General features: G+C 47.1%; 1 protein-coding gene across 1 annotated transcript in view; it reads left to right on the forward strand.

The window, feature by feature from the left end:
* The window catches only part of LOC138481018 (sodium- and chloride-dependent neutral and basic amino acid transporter B(0+)-like), a 401,144-nt gene that overhangs the window by 259,975 nt on the left and 114,656 nt on the right, over positions 1 to 26,513 (forward strand). The window contains exon 10 of the mRNA XM_069612865.1: positions 18,468 to 18,586. Within this exon, the coding sequence (XP_069468966.1) occupies positions 18,468 to 18,586 (119 nt within the window). The remainder of the gene's footprint in view (positions 1 to 18,467; positions 18,587 to 26,513) is intronic.

The raw sequence follows: 26,513 nt of genomic DNA on the forward strand, positions 1-26,513 counted from the left end.
ATGTTTCTGAAGATTACATGTGTTAGAGGTAGGCATATGTTGGCCACCTGACAGTGGGCAGCCAATTACAATCCTAGTTCCTATAGAAGATATACTTAGATGTCACCCTTAAGCCAATCCTGAACCATTGTAGGTTTGTCATTATTGCCACATAGTATGACGTCACCTCTTATGTATTTTTAGCATAAAGTCCATGGTTTGTGAAAAGATCACTGAGAGAATTTGAGCGTACATCTGTTGAAGTTTGTTGTAACTTTTAGATAATTGTCAATAAAACAGTACTTTGCCATCTTCCTGAGTTGGTTTGGTTATTTGGACTCAGAATGTACCTGTGTGTTCCCATCCATTACATATGAACGTCCCTAAAGCTCCCTAAGCTGAAATGGATCTTGCAAGCTCCCTAAGCTGAAATGGATCTTGCGTTGTGGTAAAGGGAGCATGGTGTGTCAGCTTATGTTACAACCGTTGAGGATAAGTACTGTAAACACAATCCAATCATACATTACAAATCAAACTCTGTATGACTGCGATCTTTAATTGTGGCATCCCTATTTTTCACTTTAAATTCATTGAAGACTTAAAGGGACTCCTCTGCAAAAACTGTAGGAATGTCATGAGGAAATACCTGGGTTTGTAAATGATTGTCTTTAAATTTCCTGGCCTGTACATCTTAAAAATTGTATCTCTAGGAATGTCATGAAAGAATTCCTTTAGCAAATCATGCACACAACTTCAGAAACTTTCTAATAAAGTCATGTCCTCTTGAACTTTTTCCATTCTTAGGTTGGTTTCCCTTATTTCATCTTTCAATGACAGCTTTCTCTGATTGATCAATATGCTCCACATTCATCCTCTTGTGAGCTCTATATCATTCCTTACATCCATTGTCAACAAACAGTATCCTTCCTCAAGTTTCTCTTTGTTCCCAACAGTCAGATCTCCCAGGTGTTTGCTATTATTCACATCAGAATGTTGTTATTAGTCTTACAGTCAGGCTCACTCCTAGCAGAATACTTGGAGCACATGGCATCTCCTGCAGTTGCCTGAGATTGTGCCTTGTAAATCTTCTTTTGAGTTATTGGGAATTGGCTATGGCCTCCCTTCTCATCCTATTATCAACCAGGACCCAGTTGTATAAACACTGTTTAGATCAGGCTAAATCTAGCTCACCCAGTCCAGTGGGAAATCAACCTCTAAGCTGCCATCTCCTTGCTGCCAGGTTTTAGAATGCTTGAACATAATTTGTATTAACCCCCAAAGGAGTGATGCCATTGAATCAATATACCAGGAACATAGGTTATATCTTCCCGTATAAACCCCTCCTGTGCCACTCCTGTGGGCAACCATTTATTGTACTGCAGCCATTGCCCAGTCCCACTTACCCACTATCCTCCTGGCCCCTCCAATCTGTAAACCAATTCAAACTTTAACCTTTTTTCACTTACCTGTCTGCCTCTGGTTCTGGTCCAGCTCCATGTCCTTGCCACTTGTGTCACCACAGAATAAATGGTAATGGGACAATGAGCCTTTACTATTTCCCATTCAGTCATTTTGTTTTGTATTCTCTTTTTAGGAAAATAGCTCCGATCCGTTTTCCAATGGAATAAAAAAAAGAAAAGAAACTGTAAACTCCCCAGGCTGAAGGCCTTATAGCAGTAAGTACCTCCACCTGGGTGGGTTTTGCCATTAATGGATCTGAGCCCTCTCTGAGGCCTCAACTTTGCTTGCTTTTACACAGGCTCTGGCAGGCAGTTACTGCCAAAGCACATTCCAGAAGGAGGTGCTTAGGCCGGCACTAATAACAGCGAGATCCTCATCTCCTTAAGGATTGAATCCATCAAGTAAATCTGTCAGGATTCTTCCCGTTTGCCACCCAGCACTGCTGAATGTGCACATTCAAAAACTCTGTTTATGACATCATTGGCATGTTAAAACCTACAAATTGCCTCTTTGTTAATCTACCTGTTTTACCGTTGCAGTTTTTCACCAATCTAATATCATGTCTCATTATGGGTTGTGGGTTAATCCAGCAGATGCATTCTGGAATATGTATGCTGTCCAAGAGGCAGAGGGGTGGGGGAGGCATTCTAAGAATATTTTCTTGCAGTAGTCTGCAGAGAACCTGATTACATTTGCCTGTTAGAAGCTACCGACGACTAGGCTATACACCTTCATCAAAACCTTCTGCTGCAGGCTTCTAAAGGCCGGGGTGGGCTAAATAGAGCACAGCTGCATGAGACTGCTCTCAGTTCCACCCTATAGAGCTGTGGGCTGTGAGGGCTCTGAACATCTCACATGCAGCACAGTGGCTTTAGTTTGAAGTGGGAGAATGGGACAAAAGACTCCCCCCAATCTCCTCGCGCCCCTGGCCTAGAGGATCGCGACCCAGACACCCGCCACGAGATGAATTTGCCTATCTACCAGACGACCAAATACCCTGGTACAGGAACATACGGATGTGCCCATCAGCCTGCCCACCAGCCTGCCCTGCTCAAGCCGACACCTGCGGCATGGATGAACTCGACTAAACCATTCAACAGTAAATAAACACATCGTTAGAGATGCCATGACGACCTAGCCAACGGTCAGAACACCTGTGCAACCATGCACACTGGACACCCTCACACCAATCCACACGAAGAACATATTCAGTGCTATGACGTAGGTGACGGACACACCCACTGATGCGCATCTTTATTATTTTTCACATAGGTTTTTCAAAATGCAGAAACGCACAAAGCACTCATCTAAAATGCTTGCTGACGCTTCTCCTAACCCTTGCATTGTGATGAAAATACAACGAAGACATGATACTGGATATGAAGCAATGTGATACCGTAACTTAAAGTGCTGTGCATTAAACATCCCCACCTATGCACCAGGTCTAAGTAGGCCGCAAGAAAGAGCCTCCACGAACATTGAACGAACAAGAGTACAATTGCTGACCCTGCAGAATGAGCCCAGCGAGAACTGACAGCCAAGGGGGCAATGTTGCAACTCGCATGCCATAAGCCGAAGCCAAGGTCACACCTGCAAACTAAGCCAGACACACAGTCGAAAATACAACATTAAATGTGCAGAATTCTGCCTCAACCACGGTCTCTCCTCACGTGACCAAGCCGAACCTGACAGGGTGCCAGACCCAGGAGGGAAAAGTCACCTAGGTCCCACCTTTGAGACACAGGCTGCAACAATGAAATGACCCAATGGACACCTACAGCGTTGGGAATAGTCTGCTCTCAGGCATATGAGCAAATCCACGCATTGTCTGCATAAACACATAGTTACATATTGTTGCAAATGACAGGTACACCGCGAGCTGGGAACAACGATGGTCCCAGGCTGGGGGGCTCGCGAGTGGACCAATCAGAACATGGGGCACTCATCACTGACGCCATTAACATTAGCCAATCATTAGGGGTCTTCATGTAACAATTTTCATGTATCTAATAGAAGGGACAACCCAAGTATACCACCTGACTGACCCTTAACCACTAACAGCGTTCTCTATACGTATGCTATACTAAGCCTACCACTCGAGGAACCAATCCAGAGTGGCGATAGGTTTTTTTGCTAACTTTCCCAGGTGACGCAAGTAGCGCGTCATACTGAGGCAAAAAGGGGCCTGCGAGCCCCACGAATTTCGAGAGTCAGGACGGACGCGTACGATCCTAGACCCATCCCTGCCGTTATTCAATAAACAGCAGAACCACCTTGCTTCTTGTGTGTGTCTCATACTCATTTTTGGGATACGCGGGAGGAGTTGGGGCCTCCCAGCCCGGAGGTCCGCGGAAGGCCCAGTCGACCCCGGGAGAATCCCCCCGACAAGTTGGAGGCACTGCTGAGATCTGTTTAAGATCTGCTTTTTATTTTATTTTTCCGAGTGCTCTCGTTGCAAGGAGGCCCAGCGGCGCGGCCCCCTCTGCCGCTGCCCCCTTTTTGAGGACTACAGGACCATCGCGGAACTGCGAGAAGACCAGACAGTGCAATCCGGATATCGGCCTTCGGGAGCCGGTTGAGAAGTATCCCGCCCGCGGTTGGCGAGTGTCCAGACGTGGTCCAGACGAGGGGAGGTGGCGAGCCGCTTGGAGGGGTGCACGCAGTCGAGCGGCCCCGCATCAAGAGAACTTGGTGAGTATGCCACGCCCAAAAAGCAATGTGAAATTGTGAGGGAGGGGGGAGGAATAGAATACGCGAGGTGGAAGGTGTTACAAAGGTGCGCGGCGAAGGTTCGATAAATTAGTGTTGACGGTGAAGTGAATGGTAGCTGGACAAGTGCGAGAGCAGTCCGCTACGTTACGAAGAAGGGGGGGGGCGGAGCACGAAAACATCACGTGCGGCCGCTCGTAGACACTGATTGGCCTAGGTCGCGACCACCTGTAAGGGTGTGTGTGTGTGTGTGCGGTTTCCTACGAATTGGTGATTATTGATCAATGAGTAGATGAGGATCCCTATTGATCGAGCAGAAAACTCAATAGATAGATGACGTTTCCCTGTAGGCGGTAGCTAGCTGGTTGCCTAATACGGAAGATAATTGGCTGGTTAAGCCCTCCTGTCGAGGGGCATATCACACGCGAGGCGACCCAGCGTGCGCAGTCTGATTATATTGTTGATTACCTTGTTCCAGGCGTGACAAGAGGACAGCTGTGGGGTTAACGGGGATAGATTGCAAACTTATTTCAAACTTTTAAAACATGAAAAGAACTTACCGGTAGTTTTGGAAGAGGTCGGTGACGTCACCAGTAGGGCTTTCATAGGATATCTCAAACACAAGGCATTGTTGGAGAGTGGTGGGGAAGAGAATAACGGTAAGGGAGTGGAGACGGAGATAAACGGTAACGATTACATCGGGGCAAGGTGAAGAGAGGGACGTGGCCGCGCACGGAGAACACCGGCCACGACAAGTGAAGAAAGAGGAGGAGGGGTGAAATAAAGTGGGACGGCTATATAAGAAAGTCACACAGGGCACGCAGCCGCAGGGGGCTACGTGCGCCTCGGCCGTACGGGGCCGTAACAGTGTCAGGGGAAAGAAGAAAACAGAGAAAAGAATATATAAATGCAAATGCTATATTTTACTATTTTCTTTTAGCGGACAATCGCAAGTCCCCAAAATTACGGGGCCAGGTAAAACATCTGAAATTGTATAGCGTTCATTATTAGCAAGATAACCGCTACCATATCGAGGGAGGATAACAACTCAGTGCTACTATGTTATATGGGACAGGATCGGGAGGGTGGGGGAACACCCTCACTACCCCGCTACAGCATATATGTAAAACACTGTCACCCCATAGGGAGAAACTGATTAAATACAGCATAGAATGGACACAGGGGACGGACAACAAAATGACGATACCATGGCCGCCTAATGGCAGTTTCGACCCATATATCCAACACTCACTATTGACCCATCTGCATAACACATACAAGGGGAAGAAGTTGACACACCATGTGGAGGTGTTTAACTTATGGAGAATGTTCCAGGGGTCCCGACCAGGACCAAACGGAATGTTCACTGTGGGGGAAACAAAGGAGGAGAAGAAGGTTAAGGAGGAAGAACAGAATGGGGAAAAAGAGAGTGAAGGCACACAGTGCACGGGGAAAGGACAAGAGGGAGGAGAAAAGAGTAGCAACCTAAACGAAAAAGAAATAAAAAAGGAACAGTGCGACGACATGCCCCTAGCGAAGGTAGTGAAAAAAGAGGAAGGGGGTTATATCCTTTAACGGAACTACGAGAAATAGTAAGAGAACAATTAAGGGCGGCTGAGGGGTACTCGAACCCGGCATACAGCCCACCACCATATACAGCTACAGGTGGCTACACGGGAGGGGAGCAGACAAGTACGGCAGGGTCAACTTATACGAAGATGCCTGCAGGGGAGGGGAAGACTAGCGAAGAACAAATTGCAGCAATAGGACATGATGAATTGGTAGCTGCACAGGTATTATTAAAATTGCGAGGTTCATTAACAGGAGAAGAGAGGGAAGTAGTAAGGAAAATGGACGAGGACAATGAGAGAAAGAGCGAGATGAAAGGGGAAGGGGGGAAAAGAAAGGAGGAAGAGCTGTTACGAGAAAAAGAAGACATTTTGGAGGAACGATTAGCAGAATTAAGGAATGAGCAAAATGCCCTGATCAAGCAGCTTGAGAGGGAGGAAAGAGAGAGAGCACGGGAAAGGAAAGAAAGTAAGAATGAGTTGGAAAAAATGAGGGAACGAACTGAAGAACGAAAGAGAGAAGCTGAAAGGGTAAAGGCAGCAGCAGAAAGGGTATCTCGAGCAGCACAGCGCGACAAGAAAAGAGAGGAAGAAGAGAAAGAAAAAGAAATGGAAATATGGAAGAGGAAAATACTATCAGAAACGACCAAGAAATACGAAGAAGGGAGGATGATAGAAAGCATATTAGAGCGGGAAAGAGAGAGATGGGAAAGGAAGAGAGAAGAGGAAAGGATATTGGAAAAGATGAGTAGTGAAGTAATGGAGGAATTAATAAAGAAAAGAGAGGAAATCGGTAGAGAGATAGTGGAGAAAAAAGAAGGGGAAAGAGAAGATAGGAGAGGGGAGAGTGAAGTAAGGAGATATGTACGCAGAGAGACAGAAGTAGCAACAACATCAGCACAAAGGGGAGCAATTGGTAAAGAAGAAACGGGAGGAACGGATTTAATAGATTTAAAAACAGTAACGATTCGGGAGAAAAAGACAGATTGGGGGTTGTCGCTCCTGGATGACTTTTGTAGCGAGGAAGAAGAAGGAATGGAGAAAGAAGGAAGAAATAGGGAAAGGGAGAGCTTAGATAAATTGTACATCACCCGGACTAACAGGGAATCACCATGGGCCTGCAGAAGAAAGGAAGAACTGGGGGGAAGTGAGGGGGAAGAGCAAGGAATGGCAGGAAGGCACACGCGTGCAGCTACACCCTCATCATCCCGTCCAACATGATCCACCACCCCACACTCATCCCGTACAACATGCCCACCTACACCCGCACCCGCCCCTCACAAACACACACCCTACGCTGGCAGGCTTAGAGATCTCCCTGGACGCAGGCAGAAAGAACGAGTACACACGCCCACATTAAATAAAGGAAATGATAAAAGAAGGGTAAGAGATGGAGGAGAAACAGTTACGAGCAGGGGAAATATGGACATAACAGACGATGTAGACGACACGGAAGAAGAGGAGGGGTATACGGACTCGACTCTGGGGAACCCAGGGGGTCAGACAGGACACAACCTAATGCCACTTTTGGAGAGGGGAGGGGTTAGACCACAATACATCCCTTGGAAGCATGCAGACAAGGAAAATATAAAGTGCAGGCTCCCATCATTAATTGGAGGTGCAGGGAAATGGATATATGAAATGGAAAAACACACCCCAGGACAGAAACTGGCAGTAGGAGATGTGGAGGGCCTCCTAATATCAATATTGGGGGATGCAGCAGTTGACATCTGGAAGAGAGCAGGCTTCCCCGGGGTCACAATAACAAACACATCACACGACGGGGCGCCATTCGCAAACTGCAGACATGCATTATGGCAAGCACTGAGGGTACAATTCCCAGACACATCAGACATAGGAGCGATTACATCACGCAAGATGCGTGAGAACGAAGATCCTGTTGATTATATCCAGGAAATTCAAGAGAAGTGGCGTATGGAAACTAGAGAGCAATGGGACAAGACACCAGCAATATTTTACCATATACTAATACAAGGGCTCCCGGAGGCAGTCCAGAAACAATTGAAGAAAGTAGTGGGGATGGAAGCAAAGGCTTGGCCGGAGATACAACTGACGATAGTACATCATTGTAGGACATGGCAAGAAAAGATGAAACAAAAGGAAGAGGATAGGAAAGCGGAAGAGGCTAAATCTGTTCAGACCAGAAACACCAGCCAATGAACCAGAAGGAAAGGTGATTTCAGTGAGCATGGAGAGCATTATAGCGACTGCTGATTACATCGCAGTACATGCCCAAGACCGGGAAGGAAGAGCATGGAGGGCAGTGATAGCACTAGCTGAGGGATGCAGGCTCACCCAGGTGTCAGACGAGGAGCTCTTTTCAGAAGAAAAGGAAGAGGGTGAAATGGTATTTATGATGAGTGTAGATATATGGCTAAGAGTGACATACAAACAAGTGGCATAGAAAATTGCAATGGCACTTGAAGCACCCACATCCAACTCAGTTCCTTTTTTTGAGGAGGATATGGCAAAAGTTCCAACATCATTGTGGACTACTAGTCCCTATGACGTGGGGTGCATAAAAAGTATCGGGGGAGTAAGAATAAAACTGAAAAAAGGTGCAATACTCCATAGAGTGAAGCAATACCCACTATCAAAAGAGGCAGATGAGGGCATATATGAAACAATAACGGCCCTTATAAATAATGGCATATTGGTACCATCAGAATCACCATGTAACACGGCCGTATATTCAGTGCGCAAAGCTAAAGGAGGGTCTTGGCGTTTCATCCAGGACCTCAGGCCCTTGAACAACATAGTGGAAGCAGAATACCCCATAGCAGCAAACCCGCCAAAATATTGTGTGGAATTCCAGCAGAGGCATCACGATTTACAGTGATTGACCTCAATAATGCCTTTTTCTCAATACCCCTGCATCCAGATTCACAAGATCTGACAAGCTTCTCGTACAGAAACACAAAATGGAAACACACCAGGTTGCCACAAGGGTACTGCGAGTCACCCTCAATTTTCAACAGAGTAATACAGATGGACTTGGGAAACATTGAATTGGAAAGTACAGTGTTGCAATATGTTGACGACATAATAATTTGCAGCACAAGCGAAAAAAGGTGCAGGGAGGACTCATTGAAGATGCTGACAATATTGGCTGAAAAGGGTTACAAGGTAGACAAAGAAAAGTTACAGTACTGTCAGGAACAGGTATTATACATTGGTCAGCTGATATCCCAACACGGAGGAAAGATTGCACCACAAAGAGCACAGGCTATATCAAACACGCCATTGCCACAAACAGTGAGGGAGCTGCAGCAGTTCCTGGGATTGTGCAACTACTGTAGAGCATGGGTATTTGATTACAGCTCATACATAGGACCCCTACTTGAAGCATTGAGAGAAGCTAACAAAGGGGAGAAAAAATTGGGCTGGGCAATGGAAAGGAAAGAGGCCTTTGACGAATTGAAACGCGCAATATCAACTGCTCCGGTACTGGCCACCCCAGATTATGAACGACAATTCTTTATATTTTCACATTGCGACTCAGCAGTAATGAAAGCAGTGTTGGCTCAAAAAACAAGCATGGGATACAAGCCAGTAGCATTTTACAGCGGTCACTTGGATCCTGTTATGTTAGGTAATTTCCCTTGCGAACAAGGCCTCGCCGCAGCTGCTTTCGCGGTAGAGAAATCATCATCTATTACAATGGGGTGCCCAACCACACTATTTGTGGAGCATGCACTATTTGCAATATTGAACAAGCCTAAGTCCACACTAACCACGCAGAGGGCGTCAGGTTATGAGATCATCTTATCTAGACCAGCACTATCCATTGTTAGATGCAGCACAGTTAATCCTGCAAGGTTTATAGCGGAAGTTATTGAGGAAGGTGACTATGCTCATGATTGTACGCAGACTACTGAAATGTACTCATGTACTAGAAAAGTTGAAGAGGATGCGCTAAATGGAGGAGAGCTCTTGTTCATTGATGGGTCATCAACAATAGACCAGGGTGATGGGATAAGGAGAACTGGGGCAGCAGTTGTAAAAATGACAGAGGAATTGGTGTGTGTCGCGGTGAAATGTGTACAGTTACCGCAGCATTATTCTGCTCAAGCAGCAGAATTAGTTGCACTGATCTTGGCGTTAAAAGAAAGCTTTGATAAAAGAGTTACTATATATTCTGATAGCGCATATGTCACATCAACTGTCCACTCGGGACTGACAAAATGGCAGAGAAGGGGGTTTAGGAGAGCTGACGGCACCCCAGTGCAACATGCTCTCTTATTAGCTGAGTCAATTGAAGTAATAAATAATCCCCAAGAACTAGCTTTGGTCAAATGTCCCGCACACACTAATGGAGAAGATCATATCTCAAAAGGGAATGCAGCAGCAGACGCACATGCCAAGTATGCTGCTTATTTTGGTGAGATATGGAACCCCCCAGAGTCAGAGAGAGGGAGAGGGAGGGGGATAGCTAAAGAGATGTTGATGAAAGAAGGGTACACTCATCTCCCAGCCACACAGATAATGGAGTTACAAGCGGCTGCACCAATGGCAGAAAAAGAAATATGGGTGAAAAGAGGATGTACAATGTCGCCAACCGACGCACTATGGCGTCAGGGTAACACTGGAAAGATGGTCATGCCATTGGCACTATTGAACACCGCCCTGAGCCAGCTCCATCACCCAGCTCATACAGGGAAGGAAGTTATTGCAGCACGAATTAGGGAAGACTGGTTCTGCCCCGAGCTAAATTCTCATGTAACAAATTTTATCAGCAATTGTCTCACATGTCAACAGTTTACGGCCGGTCACACGCTGCAAGTGATAAAAGGTACTATACCCCGGCCAGAGGGACCCTTCCTGCACATTCATATTGATTATGTTGAAATGATCAACGTATGTCAAGGAAATAGGTATATGATTGAAGTAGTATGCCCATTCTCCAGGTGGATTGAGGCAGGACCCTGCTCACATCCGGATGCGTTCAGAGCAGCTAAATTTTTAGTGAGGGAGGTTTTCCCCAGGTGGGGAGTGTGCGAAGTACTGCGGTCAGATAACGGCCCGCATTTCGCTAATGAAATGTTTCAGCACAACACATCCTTACTGAACATCAAGCATAAATTTGCGTGTGCATATCACCCGCAGGCCAACGGTATATGTGAACGCCTGAATGGCCTATTGAAGGAGGCAATCGCAAAGATACAGCAAACAACAAAGAAGAGTTGGTTGTATTGCCTTCCGCTAGCTCTATTTGAGCTAAGGAATAGACCAGGCTCCGACCACCACCTCACTCCTCACGAGGTGGTGACCGGACGTCAAATGCACCTTCCTCTAACGCCAACATCAAGAGCATTCACAGACTATGAAAACACTGCAACTGTTCTTGATGATGAAATATACCAATATGTGTCTTCTTTGATTACTAGTGTAGTGTTTGTGTCTCAACAGCTCGAGCGAACGTGGGGCGGGTCTAAGAGTTATCAACAAGAAGACGCCGACAAAGAATTGGAAAAGGAAAAACTGTGCAAAATTGCTACAGGTGACCACGTGCTACTCCGCAATTTCAATAGAAAGTGGAACAGCCCACGCTTCACTGGTCCCCACCTGGTAGAGGAGGTATCTACGAGAGCAGTAAAGTTGCAGGATAAGCGTGCTTGGAATAACCTACACGACGTGAAGATCTGCAAACTCCAGACCCGCCCTAGCGTCACCGACAGGGCCATTGGAAGAGCAGCGACAGCATCACCTACGGAGAAAGAGACGTCTACCACAGCTGACGACCTCAGTGTCTCCATACCCTGCCACCCCCCAGAATCCCCAGAGACAAGTACTGAAATAGACACTGGTGATTTGCATACCGCCCATCCCATGGTCACAAGATCAAAGAGTAAACAGACTTCCACCAGTTGAACCCAGACCCTCTGCCCACAAACCCCCTGCCCACTACAGCCACCACCCAATTGAAGGACATTGTTTTGCACATATACACATGTAAACACTTGTATGTTTTCTTTTTCTTTCTCGCACATGCAGGTACCGTGGGTTATTGTATTGTTAAGAAAATAGATAACTAACAGCGTGCATTGCCCAGGAGTAGATGCTACCCTCAGACGATAATTACCCTGAAGCCCTATCACACCAATTTGTATATCACATAAAAAGACCAAAGTACCTAAAAAGAAGGAGGGTACGTGTTTACTACACCGCATTTATCTTGGCCATAGAACAATCAATGCCCCATCTTCACCAGCACTTACCTGCTCTAAGAGACAGATCGCTTAGATTGGCGTGGGAACAGCTCTTCGCCTGGGCACTGAACGGCTACCTGATAGGGAGGGCTTGATAACGACAACTAACAATAATAACAAGCGTATTGAGAATTTTCAGGCAGGCAACTTTAACGTCGCAAGAATAAGCTGCCGGACTGCAGCAAGGTAAGAGCAAATGCCGGTGAGACTAGCTTTTCTAATAAAAATGATAGGGGTTTTGGTGATCACTGGGTTTTTGGCTGCCTCTGTATGGCAGAAAAGTTATGCTATCAATATTTTGGCTGCTCCCAAACCTAACGTACCCCCACCCAATGCTGCAACAGGCGTTACGTCAGGTGGTACTAGCAACCCTCCACATAAGGGAAGTAGAGTTAAACGCAGCACATACTCAGATAATAAAGGCATTGATAATTACATAACAGATTCAGCACACGTCTCGAACAACATGTGGTACTAGCACATGACCCAAATAGGTAAGCAGACAACAGAAGACAGCTGCTATGTCTGCTCATTGATCCCATACGCCATGAGCACTTCTCGAACATTTGTTGCCGCAGAAATAGATGAAAAGACGGCACAATGTATAATATACCTGGCACTATTCCAAACGAGAGGGCGATTTCAAGGGACGGTGGTGAGACTGGTGTGGAAAACGCGAGACACATATCCATACGAAAACAACTTCCTCAAGTCTTATTTGAGTTACCACAAGAGCAGTTTGCATGCTGAAGCATTCAGATATATGACAAGTGTTCCTGAAAAGGGAGAAACGAAGAAAGTAACACTACAATACCTACCATGTGACTGGTACGGCACCGAAGTTCCTGGTACACAAGGCTGTTGGGAAAGACCACTGGTAACAATAACGGGGAAGGTATACATGAACAATAAATGGGACATAGGAGTGGTTGGCAGCAACATGGTAACAAGAGAAAATATTACCACCATTGATGAACACAATAACAGATGTTGGACGATTTGGGGAAAGTAGTACCCATGCTGACATGGATGGAGAAGGATGAAGACCCAATGAGCATACTGCCGCTGTCTGCACCTAAGCTATGCTACCAACATAGAGGAGAAGTGGACGTGGGATACAACACCAACTGTGCCAGCGTGTTAGAGCTACCAGAGGGGGGAGCAGGAACAGCAGTATTAATGGACCACTACTGGGCCTGCGGAAACAAGGCATACCACACACTGCCCCCTCTGTGGAACGGTATATGCACAATGGTACACATTAATGTACCATCACTAGTGGTGCCCCAGAAACATGTGAACATGGCGAACCTCCCTAAAATGGATGAAGGAAACAAGAGGAAGAAGAGATCTGTACAATCTCAGAGGGGGTCAGACAACGAAAACAACAAAAACAATAATGTCCTGAATAGAAAAAAGAGACAATAAGAACCTCTGACAGGAAATTACCTATGGGGAAGGTCAGAAACAGCACTCACTTCAATCCCACCAGAACACAGACTATTCAGCAGAGCAGCAATTTTTTTCTCGTCAATAATACATCCGGGACTACAAGCTTACGCAAACGCAAAATGGCTCCAGATAACCCGATGGGAGCTGATGATGACAATTATTTCTACAGTAAATGGATTCAACGCAATAAAAGAGGAACTGCGAACAGTGAGGATGGTAGCACTACAGAACAGATACGTATTAGATCTCCTTACAGCAATGGAAGGAGGAGTTTGCGCAAAGATAGGACAATCATGCTGCACATTTATTCCTGCTAACAATGCCGACAATGGTACACTCACCGAAGCAGTATCACAACTGGCCCAGATGCACTCCAAAATGATGGAAGAAAGTAAAGGAGTGAAGAAGGATGACAGCTGGTTTTCATTGTTATGGTCATGGATGCCATCATGGCTGTCGGACGGACTGAAGATTATAGTTGGATGTATAATACTGGCTGGAGCTGCACTGATCATAATAAGGTTCTGGAAAGCCCGGAAAGCACGCACTACAGACGAAATGATCGAAATGGTTGGTATGCACCCCTTGATGCCAACTGATGATGGGCAGGACACAGACACAATAATAAAGGAAAGAGAAAAACTGCGCAAACAGATCATCACCAACCACCTGGACCCGCCATCCGTGAAGCTCGAAAACCCAAGAAACCCGAGGAGCTACATCGGGAAATGGGTATACTGCACACCTGGAGGAAGTTGTGTGTATATGTATTGGTCATTTGAGGACCATGTCAACCACTATGGACACCTGGGAGAAGTAACTAAAATATGGAGAGTAAGAGGAGATAAGGAAAAAGATATGTTTGTGGTCGACAAGTCGACCAGAGGGGGGACTGAAGTGGGAGAATGGGACAAAAGACTCCCCCCAATCTCCTCGCGCCCCTGGCCTAGAGGATCGCGACCCAGACACCCGCCACGAGATGAATTTGCCTATCTACCAGACGACCAAATACCCGGGTACAGGAACATACGGATGTGCCCATCAGCCTGCCCACCAGCCTGCCCTGCTCAAGGCGACACCTGTGGTGAACTCGACTAAACCATTCAACAGTAAATAAACACATCGTTAGAGATGCCATGACGACCTAGCCAACTGTCAGAACACCCGTGCAACCATGCACACTGGACAACCTCACACCAATCCACACGAAGAACATATTCAGTGCTATGACGTAGGTGACGGACACACCCACTGACGCGCATCTTTATTATTTTTCACATAGGTTTTTCAAAATGCAGAAACGCAAGACGCACAAAGCACTCATCTAAAATGCTTGCTGACGCTTCTCCTAACCCTTGCATTGTGATGAAAATACAACAAAGACATGATACTGGATATGAAGCAATGTGATACCGTAACTTAAAGTGCCGTACATTAAACATCCCCACCTATGCACCAGGCCCAAGTAGGCCGCAAGAAAGAGCCTCCACGAACATTGAACGAACAAGAGTACAATTGCTGACCCTGCAGAATGAGCCCAGCGAGAACTGACAGCCAAGGGGGCAATGTTGCAACTCGCATGCCACAAGCCGAAGCCAAGGTCACACCTGCAAACTAAGCCAGACACACAGTGGAAAATACAACATTAAATGTGCAGAATTCTGCCTCAACCACGGTCTCTCCTCACGTGACCAAGCCGAACCTGACAGGGTGCCAGACCCAGGAGGGAGAAGTCGCCTAGGTCCCACGTTTGAGACACAGGCTGCAACAATGAAATGACCCAATGGACACCTACAGCGGTGGGAATAGTCTGCTCTCAGGCATATGAGCAAATCCACGCATTGTCTGCATAAACACATAGTTACATATTGTTGCAAATGACAGGTACACCGCGAGCTGGGAACAACGATGGTCCCAGGCTGGAGGGCTCGCGAGTGGACCAATCAGAACATGGGGCATTCATCACTGACGCCATTAACATTAGCCAATCATTAGGGGTCTTTGTGTAACAATTTTCATGTATCTAATAGAAGGGACAACCCAAGTATACCACCTGACTGACCCTTAACCACTAACAGCGTTCTCTATACGTATGCTATACTAACCCTACCACTCGAGGAACCAATCCAGAGTGGCGATAGGTTTTTTTGCCTACTTTACCAGGTGACGCAAGTAGCGCGTCATACTGAGGCAAAAAGGGGCCTGCGAGCCCCACGAATTTCGAGAGTCAGGACGGACGCGTACGATCCTAGACCCATCCCTGCCGTTATTCAATAAACAGCAGAACCACCTTGCTTCTTGTGTGTGTCTCATACTCATTTTTGGGATACGCGGGAGGAGTTGGGGCCTCCCAGCCCGGAGGTCCGCGGAAGGCCCAGCCGACCCCGGGAGAATCCCCCCCACAAGTTCTATCAACTTCCTTCCAGTGGTCGAAGTGACCCTGAGCGGTCAGGAGCGGTGCTCCTATACTTTTTTACAATGACCTTGTACAGCTCCTATACTTTTATTTTAAAAAGAAACCGTTCCGGAATGGTTTTGTTTTAAAATAAAAGTGTAGGAAGAAGTTGAAACCTTCACTTTCAGTGCACTGCACTGAACGTTCCCTTAACAGCAGGTGCAAGTGTTTGGGGGGGTGTATTGTTTGTGGGAGGGGTTGTGACAATGGGGTTTGTGGGGAGCAGGGGCAGGCCAGCAGGGAACTTAGTTCCACTACTTCTTTTCGTACACTTCGACCACTGCTGGCTTCATTTGTTGCTGCTTTGCTGCTTTGTGCTTCTGTGACCAGTTTTTTTTTAAACTTGATCTGAATAGATTGCATTTGGCTTCAGACCACTGCTTGCTGTAGCTGCTTTGCAGCACCGTTTTCAGGCTGCTTTGAGACCTGCCAGTTTTAAACCTTTCCTGGAAATGCTCCTTTTAGCTACTGAATCCTGCAACCTGTAGCTGTGGAGTTGCAGCTTCTGTCCTATTTGCTGCTAAAGTCATCTTGCTCCATGTCGGAATCTTTCCAGCCTTCTTGACTTTCTGTGAGTGCTGTTTCCTCACAGACAACTCCCGTTTCTCCCAATGCTGTTTTCTCCCTTTCTCTCTGTAAGGCCAGTCGTTTACCTTACTGCCATGTACTCTGTTAGCTAATTCCATGACTTTGATTAGTTAGCAGCAACCTGCAGTGTTCAGCTTTATTGTTTGTTTATTTCATTCTTTATTAGTGCACCAGGTTTCCCGAACCCTCGTATTTGCTGAGTTGGAAGTGACATATCTTGTCTGATTCTCTGAGAAAGCTAGGGGTGTTTGTCTGACAGCTTTCCTTGCCTGCTTTGCTGCTAGTCCCTGATAGCCGTTCTGACTCCTCGCCCAAGATTCACTCTGTACCAACATTCCCATGAGCATTCCAAGTTAGTGCTTGTATAGCTTACAACTACAGTCTCTGCTATGTACTTTGTTTCTCTGCTTAACCTGTACTGGCCTATTTCTTTTTGCCTGTATTGCAGATTGTTCCACTGTTGTGCCTCTGCTCCTAATCCATGTACAATGCGATCCCTGGGTTGGTCTCCATTAAGATCAACCCAGGGTTCTAAGTCATGACACTGCCGTAAAACAGTTTTTAAGGGTAATCTGCTGGTACTAATCCCAAGGGTCTTCCTTAATCCTTGGAGACCCTTTATCGCATTCCAATATATCCTTTGTTCTGATCAATCTATGTTACCACGTTTATTTGTTTGCCTTTACTTGCTCCCTGTCTCTTTGCTTACAGCTAGCCCCTGCCCCTGCAGTTCCTGTGACATCCTGTCTTAACTCAAATAAGCCTGGTGCTTACCCAGTTTCTGCTATATGAATCTACCCTAGTCTACATACACACTCTGACATTTATTGTGTGCCTGTGCTTTCCGGCCAGACTCCTGACGGTTTCTTCCCCAGGGTACAGGGAGCTACATTACATTGCCTTTGCAGTATTTCAGGAAAATGTATGGCAGATGTGTGGGAAATGCTAATAAGTACAGATCTGCTAATTTTACAATCTAACAGTGGCTCTCCCTATGCCAGAACTTTATGTGATAACCAAATGTAAGCATGGTATCACAAATTACCAGCAGCGCATCCAATGTGCCCAATATATATTTGATTCCAGGGTGGAGAAGAGAACAGAAAACACGTTTGTAAAACTCAACAGAATAACTTTCAATCCAATCATTCTGCCTAAGGTCCCTGGAGGAAGAATCACCTCCAAGGCCCATATACAGGAGAAACAAAAGTATGTTGGCAACTAAGTGCACCAAGCAGCTTTACATTGGCCACACAAGCAGAAAATGTGGCCACATTTCCAGGCAGGGATGCTACTCGCAACATGTCCGTGCAACTGGGGCAGCACTAATCATAACATCGCTCCAGCTCATCAGTTTTATTCTCCCATCTTGGAACTGCAATTTGTCTACATTTACATCTAAGACATTGGGCCTCATTCTGACCCGGCCGGTCCGGAAACAAGGGTGCTGGGCACAGCGGCCACGGTAGGCAGACCTGTCATGGAAGCAACGGTACCGTTAACAACGGTGCAGTGCTTCAGTGTCCCCATTCCCATAGAGTCCTATGGGAGTCTGTGGGAATGGGGAACATTTTACCGGCGCCTGACTTTCTGGGCTGCCGGGGTTGTAATCTCCCTGTGACATTGGGAAGTCAGGTGCCGGTAAGTATGTTCTGGTCTGGCGGCTACCTGGACCGGTAGCACCGGCACGGTTAACGCCAGACTTGTAATGAGGCCCATTGTCAACTAATGCTCTACAAACAGTTATAAAATGTCATTGATAATCGATTGTGAATGTTTGACTATATTAAAAAAGGGAACAAGGTTAAAGCACAAATGATAAAAACGTTTGTGCCAGAAGTACTAAAACCATGTATGCCTAATATATGCAGTAATTGTATTCTAATATTTATTGCTAATAACTACAAAATAAGAAACATGGGAACGCTTTTCGGCACAGAGAAGCACTTTGTTGAGCCTCTATGTCGGCAAGCAAATGTCATGGCCTGGACTTCTCTTTTAAATTTGTGTATATTTTCCCTGCAGAAACAATGACGACTGCAATCGAAGATGCATTCCCACAGTTGATGAAAAAACTAAGAATCCCCGTCACCGCTGCTTGCTGTATCATTTTGTTTCTACTTGGTCTAAGCTGTGTCACCCAGGTAGGGCTTTAGCAGTTTCTGAACAATGTACTACTACTTGGCCCGATGCACTTTATAATTGACAGTCCTCTGACCAATACAGGAATACATTGTTTGGGGCGGATTCAGATTACCTCCCAGTGGAAACTCTGACTGACACCTGAAAAGGGACTGGAGACGTCGGCTGGGCTCCATATTGACACTCGCCTTATAAATCCGGATGTTGGTGACTTATGATCTCTGTATCTGGAATGATAGAGGGGGAGATTGAAGCAAAAGTGGCTGAGCTTCTCATTGCCCTACCTGGATAAACATTTCGACATCGTCCTCATACGTATTTTCGGAGAAGCCCATTCATACCGATGGCAGCCCTGGATGGTGGCCTGGCCTTTACTTGGTTTTGGGGTGGGTCAGAGCCATTGGGAACTCTGACTTACAACTGGACAGGAACTATTGGATTCTCAAGGAAGCTACTTGGAATAGGTCTGCCTAGCGTACATATGCAGTAATTCAGACTTCGTAACGATAACTTATTACAAATGAAACACTCTCTTTCTTGAGAAGTAACTCAGTGTTACTCCCGCAGGCTTCTTTCTGAATCTGCCCATTGTATTTACAAAAGGATCTGATCACTGTAGATCCATTGGAAGGCGTTAAATATATTAGAATGATCCGCACAAAAAAACACTCACGTTATTAGTCACTTTGTTAGATGAACGTTAAACACTGTCAATGTTTCCTATTTAATTATGCTTCATTATATATCAATCCCCACAACACTCACAGCAGTTGCCGCACATTTGTGAAAGTAGATGTTAAGGCAGGGACTGAAAGGTAGCGAGAAAGTCATTGACAAACGAATGTATGCCCTGCATTATAATTTGTTATCATGATCTCGAAATCCCCACCTTCATTTCGGTCTAACCCAGCAGAGAAAAATATTCCAGGGCCAAGTGGCAGTGCTCCTATCACTGAGCTCCACATTTCCAGAAAGCAAATCTTTGGCGAATTTGGTTACCAGGAGGAGACCAGAAAACGGATCTTATCATTCAATGTTCACACAAAGTGTTTACCTCATAAGCCATTATGACCAATTTGTACGTAATGGCATACGAACAGTAGTATACTATAGCCTTCCAACAAACCACTGTGCATTGATAAATGAAAACGGAAGGCCACTCGTCTTGTTCGGCAACATATATACTTATTGTACTTCCTTTGGATTCTTCACTCAAATAAGATTATCTCTCAGAAAGAAGTGTGGGCAATGGATACAGGAAAGGGCCAACTAATATTGTTTAACATACAGGATGTGGTGCAATGCACAGCTGCATAGGGCATCCACTCTTTAAATAAAATAATGAAATTAGTGTTAACAGACAATGGAATTGTTTGCTCATTCTAAACTCTTGACTGCAACTCGTCTAGAGAGTTCCAAAAAGTTTCTCATTATGAAATTCTATTTTATGCAGAATAGAAAATGGAGCTTTTACTCAAATTGCAGGCATTTTTCGATAACATTTCCTTGCAATCCTGAAGTTTTGATATATGTTTTTAGATTTTAATCACATTTCAGAAATGCTAGTATAAAAATCAGAAACCGACTAAAAAGTGTAAATATTTCTGTCACATCAGAAAGCTGCCTTGCAAAATTGGAAGTGTGAATACAATGTCAGGGAAAGCCGCCATGTTTCACTATGGTTGAATTGACCAGACAAGGGTTGTTACTGTAGAATTCAGAATTCCCAGAAATCCATCATTTTCATTTGTAATTAAGCAATAAAGGGGGGCATTACCAGTCAGGTAACACCCCGGGCATATGTTAGAAACCCGAGCAAAGCTAGGGCTTTGATGTTAGCCCTGGTCCTTTACTGACCAGGAATTCCACCCCTGCAAGGGTTGTATTGCTATTAGTAGCACGGCACATTGTACTGGGTTAGTAATAGTATTTTGTTCTCATTTTAAAAAAAACGATGTCTTTACCGTTATCAATTTAAGAACAAACTACATAACAAGATGGCCGTCTCAGACCAGGGAGATGGAAACTTCATGTAGTACCTTCTCTCTTTCCATGGCGGCCATTTCCGGGAAGGGGATGCACCGGGCACCAGCGTGGGACGGAGAAGCGCAAGGTAAGTGGGGAGGGAGCGGAGGCAGGTTGGGGTTTGGAAATTGGAGTTTGGAGTGGGGGAAGAAGGTGATAGGCATGTGGTGTGCACACTTAACTGAATTCCTGGTGAGGGAAGATGGCGGCCTCCAGCTTCTGAGGATGGCTGAGAGCTGGGGCTTTACTGTGCGGCAAAGTCCCTGTAATGAGACTCCTGATTGGCTCGAAGACCCACCCCCCTCGCTGGGTAATAATGATTGCTAGAGTAACTCCCAGCCTAGGTTTATGCACTGTACATTTTAAAGAAAGATATGATTTTCTGTTTAGAGAAGGAGCTGATTTTAAGTTTGGGTTATTAGGTGGCACTAAAGCACCATCTATAATCAGAAACTATTGTATTGGGAATGCAAGGTAGGAAGGCATTGACAAGTGAGGAGAGACATAAAGCTTGTGGGTGTTGTTTGGTTATTTGCATTCCCATTGACTATCCCTGGCCTTGCTAATCCGTATGGCCATTCCCACATGCTACCTGCCCTGCTCCACCCAAAACACATTTTACTGGGATCTCTTTGAGCTCTCTCTATCAAGAGAAAACATCAAACTAAGGTCTGCCAGTGTTTTTTCTAAGCAGTCTGCTGAGAATTAATGGGCCGCATTACGATACATTACGGTAAAACCGGCACGGCTGCCTCCGGTATCATTTTCTTTGGGTGCCTGTGAATGGGCAATTACCGGGTCATTACGGCCTTGCCAGACCCGGTAATTGCCCATTCGCAGGCACCGGAACAAAATGCTCAAATGGGAAAGGGGAGTTCGGATGCACCTGCTCCGTTCGTGAATGGTGACAGTGCATCTGACATGCTCTGCTCGGCGGTGCCGGTATGCTCGCCAGGTCAGACCTGGCGGGCGAGAAGACACCCGCAAGCAGAACTCGTAGCTTACCGGTACCGTTGTTACCGGCCTGAGGCCCAATGACTTAATTGCTACTGGTGTATTTACTGGCTGCATTTACTGGTGTGCCTTCACCACTTGATTTATATCTCTTCCATAAACTGAAGTCCTGTTATAAACAAACACTGACTAAACCAGTAGTTCTAGCTTGCCGTAACAATTAGGCATTTTCCAGGTACCGACACCTGAGTTGCGATCTTAAGGCCAGGTAGTACCTTTACATTAGTGCCTAGCAAATGCCTATTCCATACCGAAACAAAAGCCCAAACTGTTAGCTTTGCCAATACTTGTTTTCCACTGGGATGTGCTTTCCATTCTTGTGGTGAGGAGGTGCAAAGCGTGCAGCACTGCCAAGCAATTTCCGAATGCATGAAATAGCATAACAAGGTTTACAAAGAATCAACAGCATCTGGCCAGGTGCAGCCACGAGCAGTCCCCTTTTATGAGTCGGTGCATTTCACTAGATAACAGTTTTCCAAAACAAGATAATAAAATCGGAAAACACACTGAAATCTCTCTAATTGAGCCCTGGTGCCTGCCAGTATAATAAGTTGCTCTCCTGCGAGGTCTGACACGGGTTAAAGAGATGTTGTAGGAAGAGACAAAAGCTAAAGCTTAGAAAGGCATTTCAGATTTCCTGCAGGTCCCATCCCCCCATAAAAAACCACGCAGAGAACAAAGGACAATGGCGGTGGAATTCCTGTGGGTCATTTTTTTCTGAGAAGTGGTCGGATTCCATACATTTGAAAACAAGTATTTTTTTTGCATTGTTAAAAAGTCCGAACATTCATCCGACCCCACACATATTCATCGCATTTCAAATGTATACTTTTTTTGACAAAGCCGTTTGTTTGAGGAAAAAGTAGTAGGCAAGCTCAGGACCATTTGGAATAACGGGCATCTAAAAAAGTCTGTAAAATCCTGCTAGGCACTCAGGACGAGTACATTAATGTATCTATTGAACCGTTGTAAGGCCGCTTGCCTATAAAATACGCTGCAAGGCCGCTGGCCTACAAAATACGCTGCGACACCGGGCACCTCTTCATTCAACCTTTATTAATATCGAACTGCCCCTCGTCCCAACTTTCCCGCTTTCCCCTCCCCTTGCCCCGCCCCCCGTTCCCTCTGTCCTTGTCTTTCCCTTAAAGGGGCCCTGTCCCTTTTCCCATGCACAACACCCCCCTCTTACTTACCGTTGAAGTTCGTCCTTACATCTCTTCGATGAGCCGGGTGGGCCGTCTGGCTAGCCGGTGGGGCCGCTCGGCTCGCTCTCCTCCTTCGCCCTCCTGGCTTGCCGGTGGCGGCGCCTCGGGCGGATCGGGAGGGGTCTCTGGGTCCCTAGGGTCTTCTTCCTCAAGAGGTACGTCCTCAGATCTGTCTCCTTGGAGCATTCGCCTGAAGTATGACGCGTTGCGGGTTATTTCACCCCGGTCTCCTAGGGCGGTGATCATAGGTCCTTTCACCTCTGTCACTATCATGGACTCGGGCTGATGTCTCGAGTCCGTTTTACGGCGTTGGGCCTGCCTGACTAGCACTGTTTCTCCTACGGGGATCAGGGGTTCCTTGGCCTTCCGTTTCCGGTCAGTCCATTCTTTGGCCTTTTGTCTCCTCTCTGCTTCTCGTCGTCGGATCTCGTCGTCCTCCTCCGGCGTGTAGTCCTCGAGTTGGGGAAGCCTGGTCCTCGGTTTGTATTTGATCATGAGTGCGGCTGGGGTGTGTCCAGTTGCCTCGTGGGGGGTATGCCGGTAGCTTCGTAGCATTTGTGAGACGGCTTGTGGCATCGAGGCTTGGTCTGTTGCTGCTTTTTGGCGTGTGCGCTTAATGTTCGCCATGAACCGTTCCACCATTCCGTTGGCCTGGGGCCATAATGGTGTGATCTTCTGGTGGTGGAATCCGAGGTGTGCCGCGAATTTCCTGAATTCTTGTCCTTGGAATAGGGATCCATTGTCCGTTTTCACTACGTTGGGGACGCCCCATTCGCTAAATACTTCGTCTATCGGGCCTACCACGTGGTGGAAGGCTGTGGATTGTACGTGTTTTACCAATGGGAATCGGGAGTATTCATCTATGGCCACGAGCAGGTGACCCCCCTCTTCGAGTGGGCCGTAGAAGTCAAGTGCCACTCGCTGCCACGGTCCGTCAGGGAGCGGAACTATGCGCAGGGGGCAGGGTGGTGAGCCGGCCGCGTTTACCTGGCAAGAGTTGCAGTGTCTTAGTATGTCGTCTACAATGGTGTCCATGTGGGGGAACCACACCTGGTTTCTGAGTATCTTTTTTGTATTCGCCGCGCCTCGATGACCCTCGTGGGCGATCATAACTAGTGGCTTTCTAAGACTCTTGGGTGCTACCAGGCGGTTCCCTCTGAGTAGTGTGCCTTGGTTTGTTGTGGCCAGTTCGTTGTGTATTTTCTCCATTCTGGCCAAGTCTCTTCTGTCTACTTCCCCCCCTTCCCCTTCTTCGAAGTGTTGGTTGGCCGCCTGCCGCCACTTGTTGGAGTTGGTGAGGTGGACGGCCGCTTTGATGGTGGGGTCAGCTCTGCTCTTTTCTGCAAATAGTTCAGCGGTGATGGCTGGGGGAAGAGCATTGTGTGACAGGTATGCGATGTATTCATCGGCTTCTCCTTGCATTGCGGTGTCTGGAGCTCCTTCCGGGTGCCGTGATAGATAGTCTGCTGGGTTTGCGTCGCCTCCGGGCTTGTGAATGATGGTATAGTCGTATTCCTGAAGACGGATTCCCCATCGTTCAATGCGTGGGGGCATCTTAATTCTCGGGTTGCCAAATAGGGCCAGTAAGGCTTGGTGGTCCGTAACGAGGGTGAACCTTTGTCCGATGACGAAGTGGTGAAATTTTTCGCACGCCCACACTGCCGCCAGGCTCTCCCGCTCTGCCTGTGAGTATGCTTGTTCGGTGGAGTTGAGTGCGCGGCTGGCGTATGCCACTATGTTGGTTTTGGAGTTCTCTTGTGGATCTGTTTGAGCCAAGATGGCACCCAGCCCCACTGGGCTAGCATCCGCAGTTATTTCTGTCCGCCAGCTCGGGTTGAAGTACGCCAGTTGGCGGTTGGCCGCTAGCTCTTGCTTTATCGTGGCGAAAGCCTGTTGGCATTGGTCCGTCCACTGGAAGGGATGGTCTTTTTTCAGCAGGTGTCGCAGTGGGCATGTTAGTGACGCGTATCGTGGGAGATAGCGGGCGCAGTATCCCGCCATGCCCAGGAACGAGCGGAGTTCGGAGGCGTCCTGCGGGCTAGGCAGGTTGGTAATGGCGCGGATCTTGTCCGGGTCAGCTTTTATTCCTTGGTCCGAGAAGATGTGGCCGAAGAAGCATAGGGTGCGTGTGTTGATTTCGCACTTCTGACTGTTAAGTGTCAGTCCGGCATCTTTTAGGATGCGGCACACTTGGTGTAGGGCTGTGTCATGCTGATCCTGTGTGACGCCAAAGATGAGGATGTCATCGCTGTAGTTGAATGCATTGGGGACGGAGCAAATCAGTCTGTGGATTGTTTCTTGAAATATCTCGGCAGCGGACGAGATTCCAAAGTTAAGTCGTTTGTAGCGGAATAGGCCCTCATGGGTGGTGAATGTTGTGATGGGCCTCGATGCAGGGTCAATTACTAGCTGGTGGTATCCCTGGTTGAGGTCCAGTTTTGAGAATTTCGTGGCTTGGTTGAGCCTGATTAGCATGTCCTCTATGTTGGGACCCGGGTGCCTTTCCCGTTGGATGGCGGTATTGGGGATTCTCATGTCCACACAGAGGCGGAGGCGTCCATCTGCTTTGGGGGCGACTACCAGTGGGGAAACCCACGGGGTGGGTCCTGTTGCCCTCTCAATGATGTCATTGTCCAGTAGCGTTTGCAACTCGTGCGATACTTTCGCCTGCAGGTGGAACCCTACCCTCCTGGGGTGTTGTGGTACTGGCTGGATCTTGGGATCAACATGTAGCGTGATGACGTTGTTCTTCAGTTTGCCGACGCCTTCAAATAGGGCCGGGTACGCCGATTTCAGATTTCCTATGTTTGGGGCAATGTGGTGGATGGCTTGTATGACGCAGGAATTAGGCGGGACGCCTTGGATCACCTCTGATGCATCGTAGTGGAAGTCGATGAGACCTAGGGCTGTGGCCGTCTTGTGGCTGAGCAGGCATCTGGCAGTTGCCTGGCTGTGGATGACGTGTATCGCGGTCGGTGCTCTCTTGCCCCTGTGTATGAGGTCACATGTGAATTGTCCTTTTGAGGTCAGTGGCTGTGTTGCGCCCCATTGAAATATGTGGGCATAGGATGGTTGCAAGGGAAACTTGTTCGCTAGATGGCCGTATGCTATGTAACTCATGACATTTACGGTTGCGCCCGTGTCCACTAGGAATGGAGTGTCTGTCTCTCCCAGGTGTACCGTCACTCTGGGTGCCGCGCTGTCGTCGGAGGCTTCCGAGATGAGTCGGACGTATTCCCTGCTGTATCGGTCGTATTCAGCATAGGGTAGGTATTCTGCAGGGTGTTCTTCGACTGGCGGGTTTTCGTATGGGTCTCTGGTGTTATCTTCCCTCCGGGTTTCCTCTTCCTCTTCTGGGTACGCTTGCATGTGATATATTTGTTCTTGGTTGGCATACGGTGCATCTGTTTGGTCCACTTGTAGGTTTTCGACCGCCCTGATGAACCCGGAGTTGTTTGGTGTTCTGGGGTTGACGGCTGGCTTGGCGTATTCTCGTTCCGCGTATGGTCTTGGGTTGGGTGGTCTTGTTGGCTCGGGCCGCGGCTCGAACTTCTTTGCGGTTGGTTGCTGGTTGTGTGGTCTATATGCTGACAGCGGGGGTGTCTTCTCCCGACACATACTCTGAAAGTGATTCTCTTGTCCGCACCTCATGCACATCTGGCCAATTGCGGGGCATTGACCTCTG

The sequence above is a fragment of the Ambystoma mexicanum genome, chromosome 5p (assembly GCF_040938575.1).
Source record: "Ambystoma mexicanum isolate Mex_15411 chromosome 5p, UKY_AmexF1_1, whole genome shotgun sequence".
Classification (NCBI taxonomy): domain Eukaryota; kingdom Metazoa; phylum Chordata; class Amphibia; order Caudata; family Ambystomatidae; genus Ambystoma; species Ambystoma mexicanum.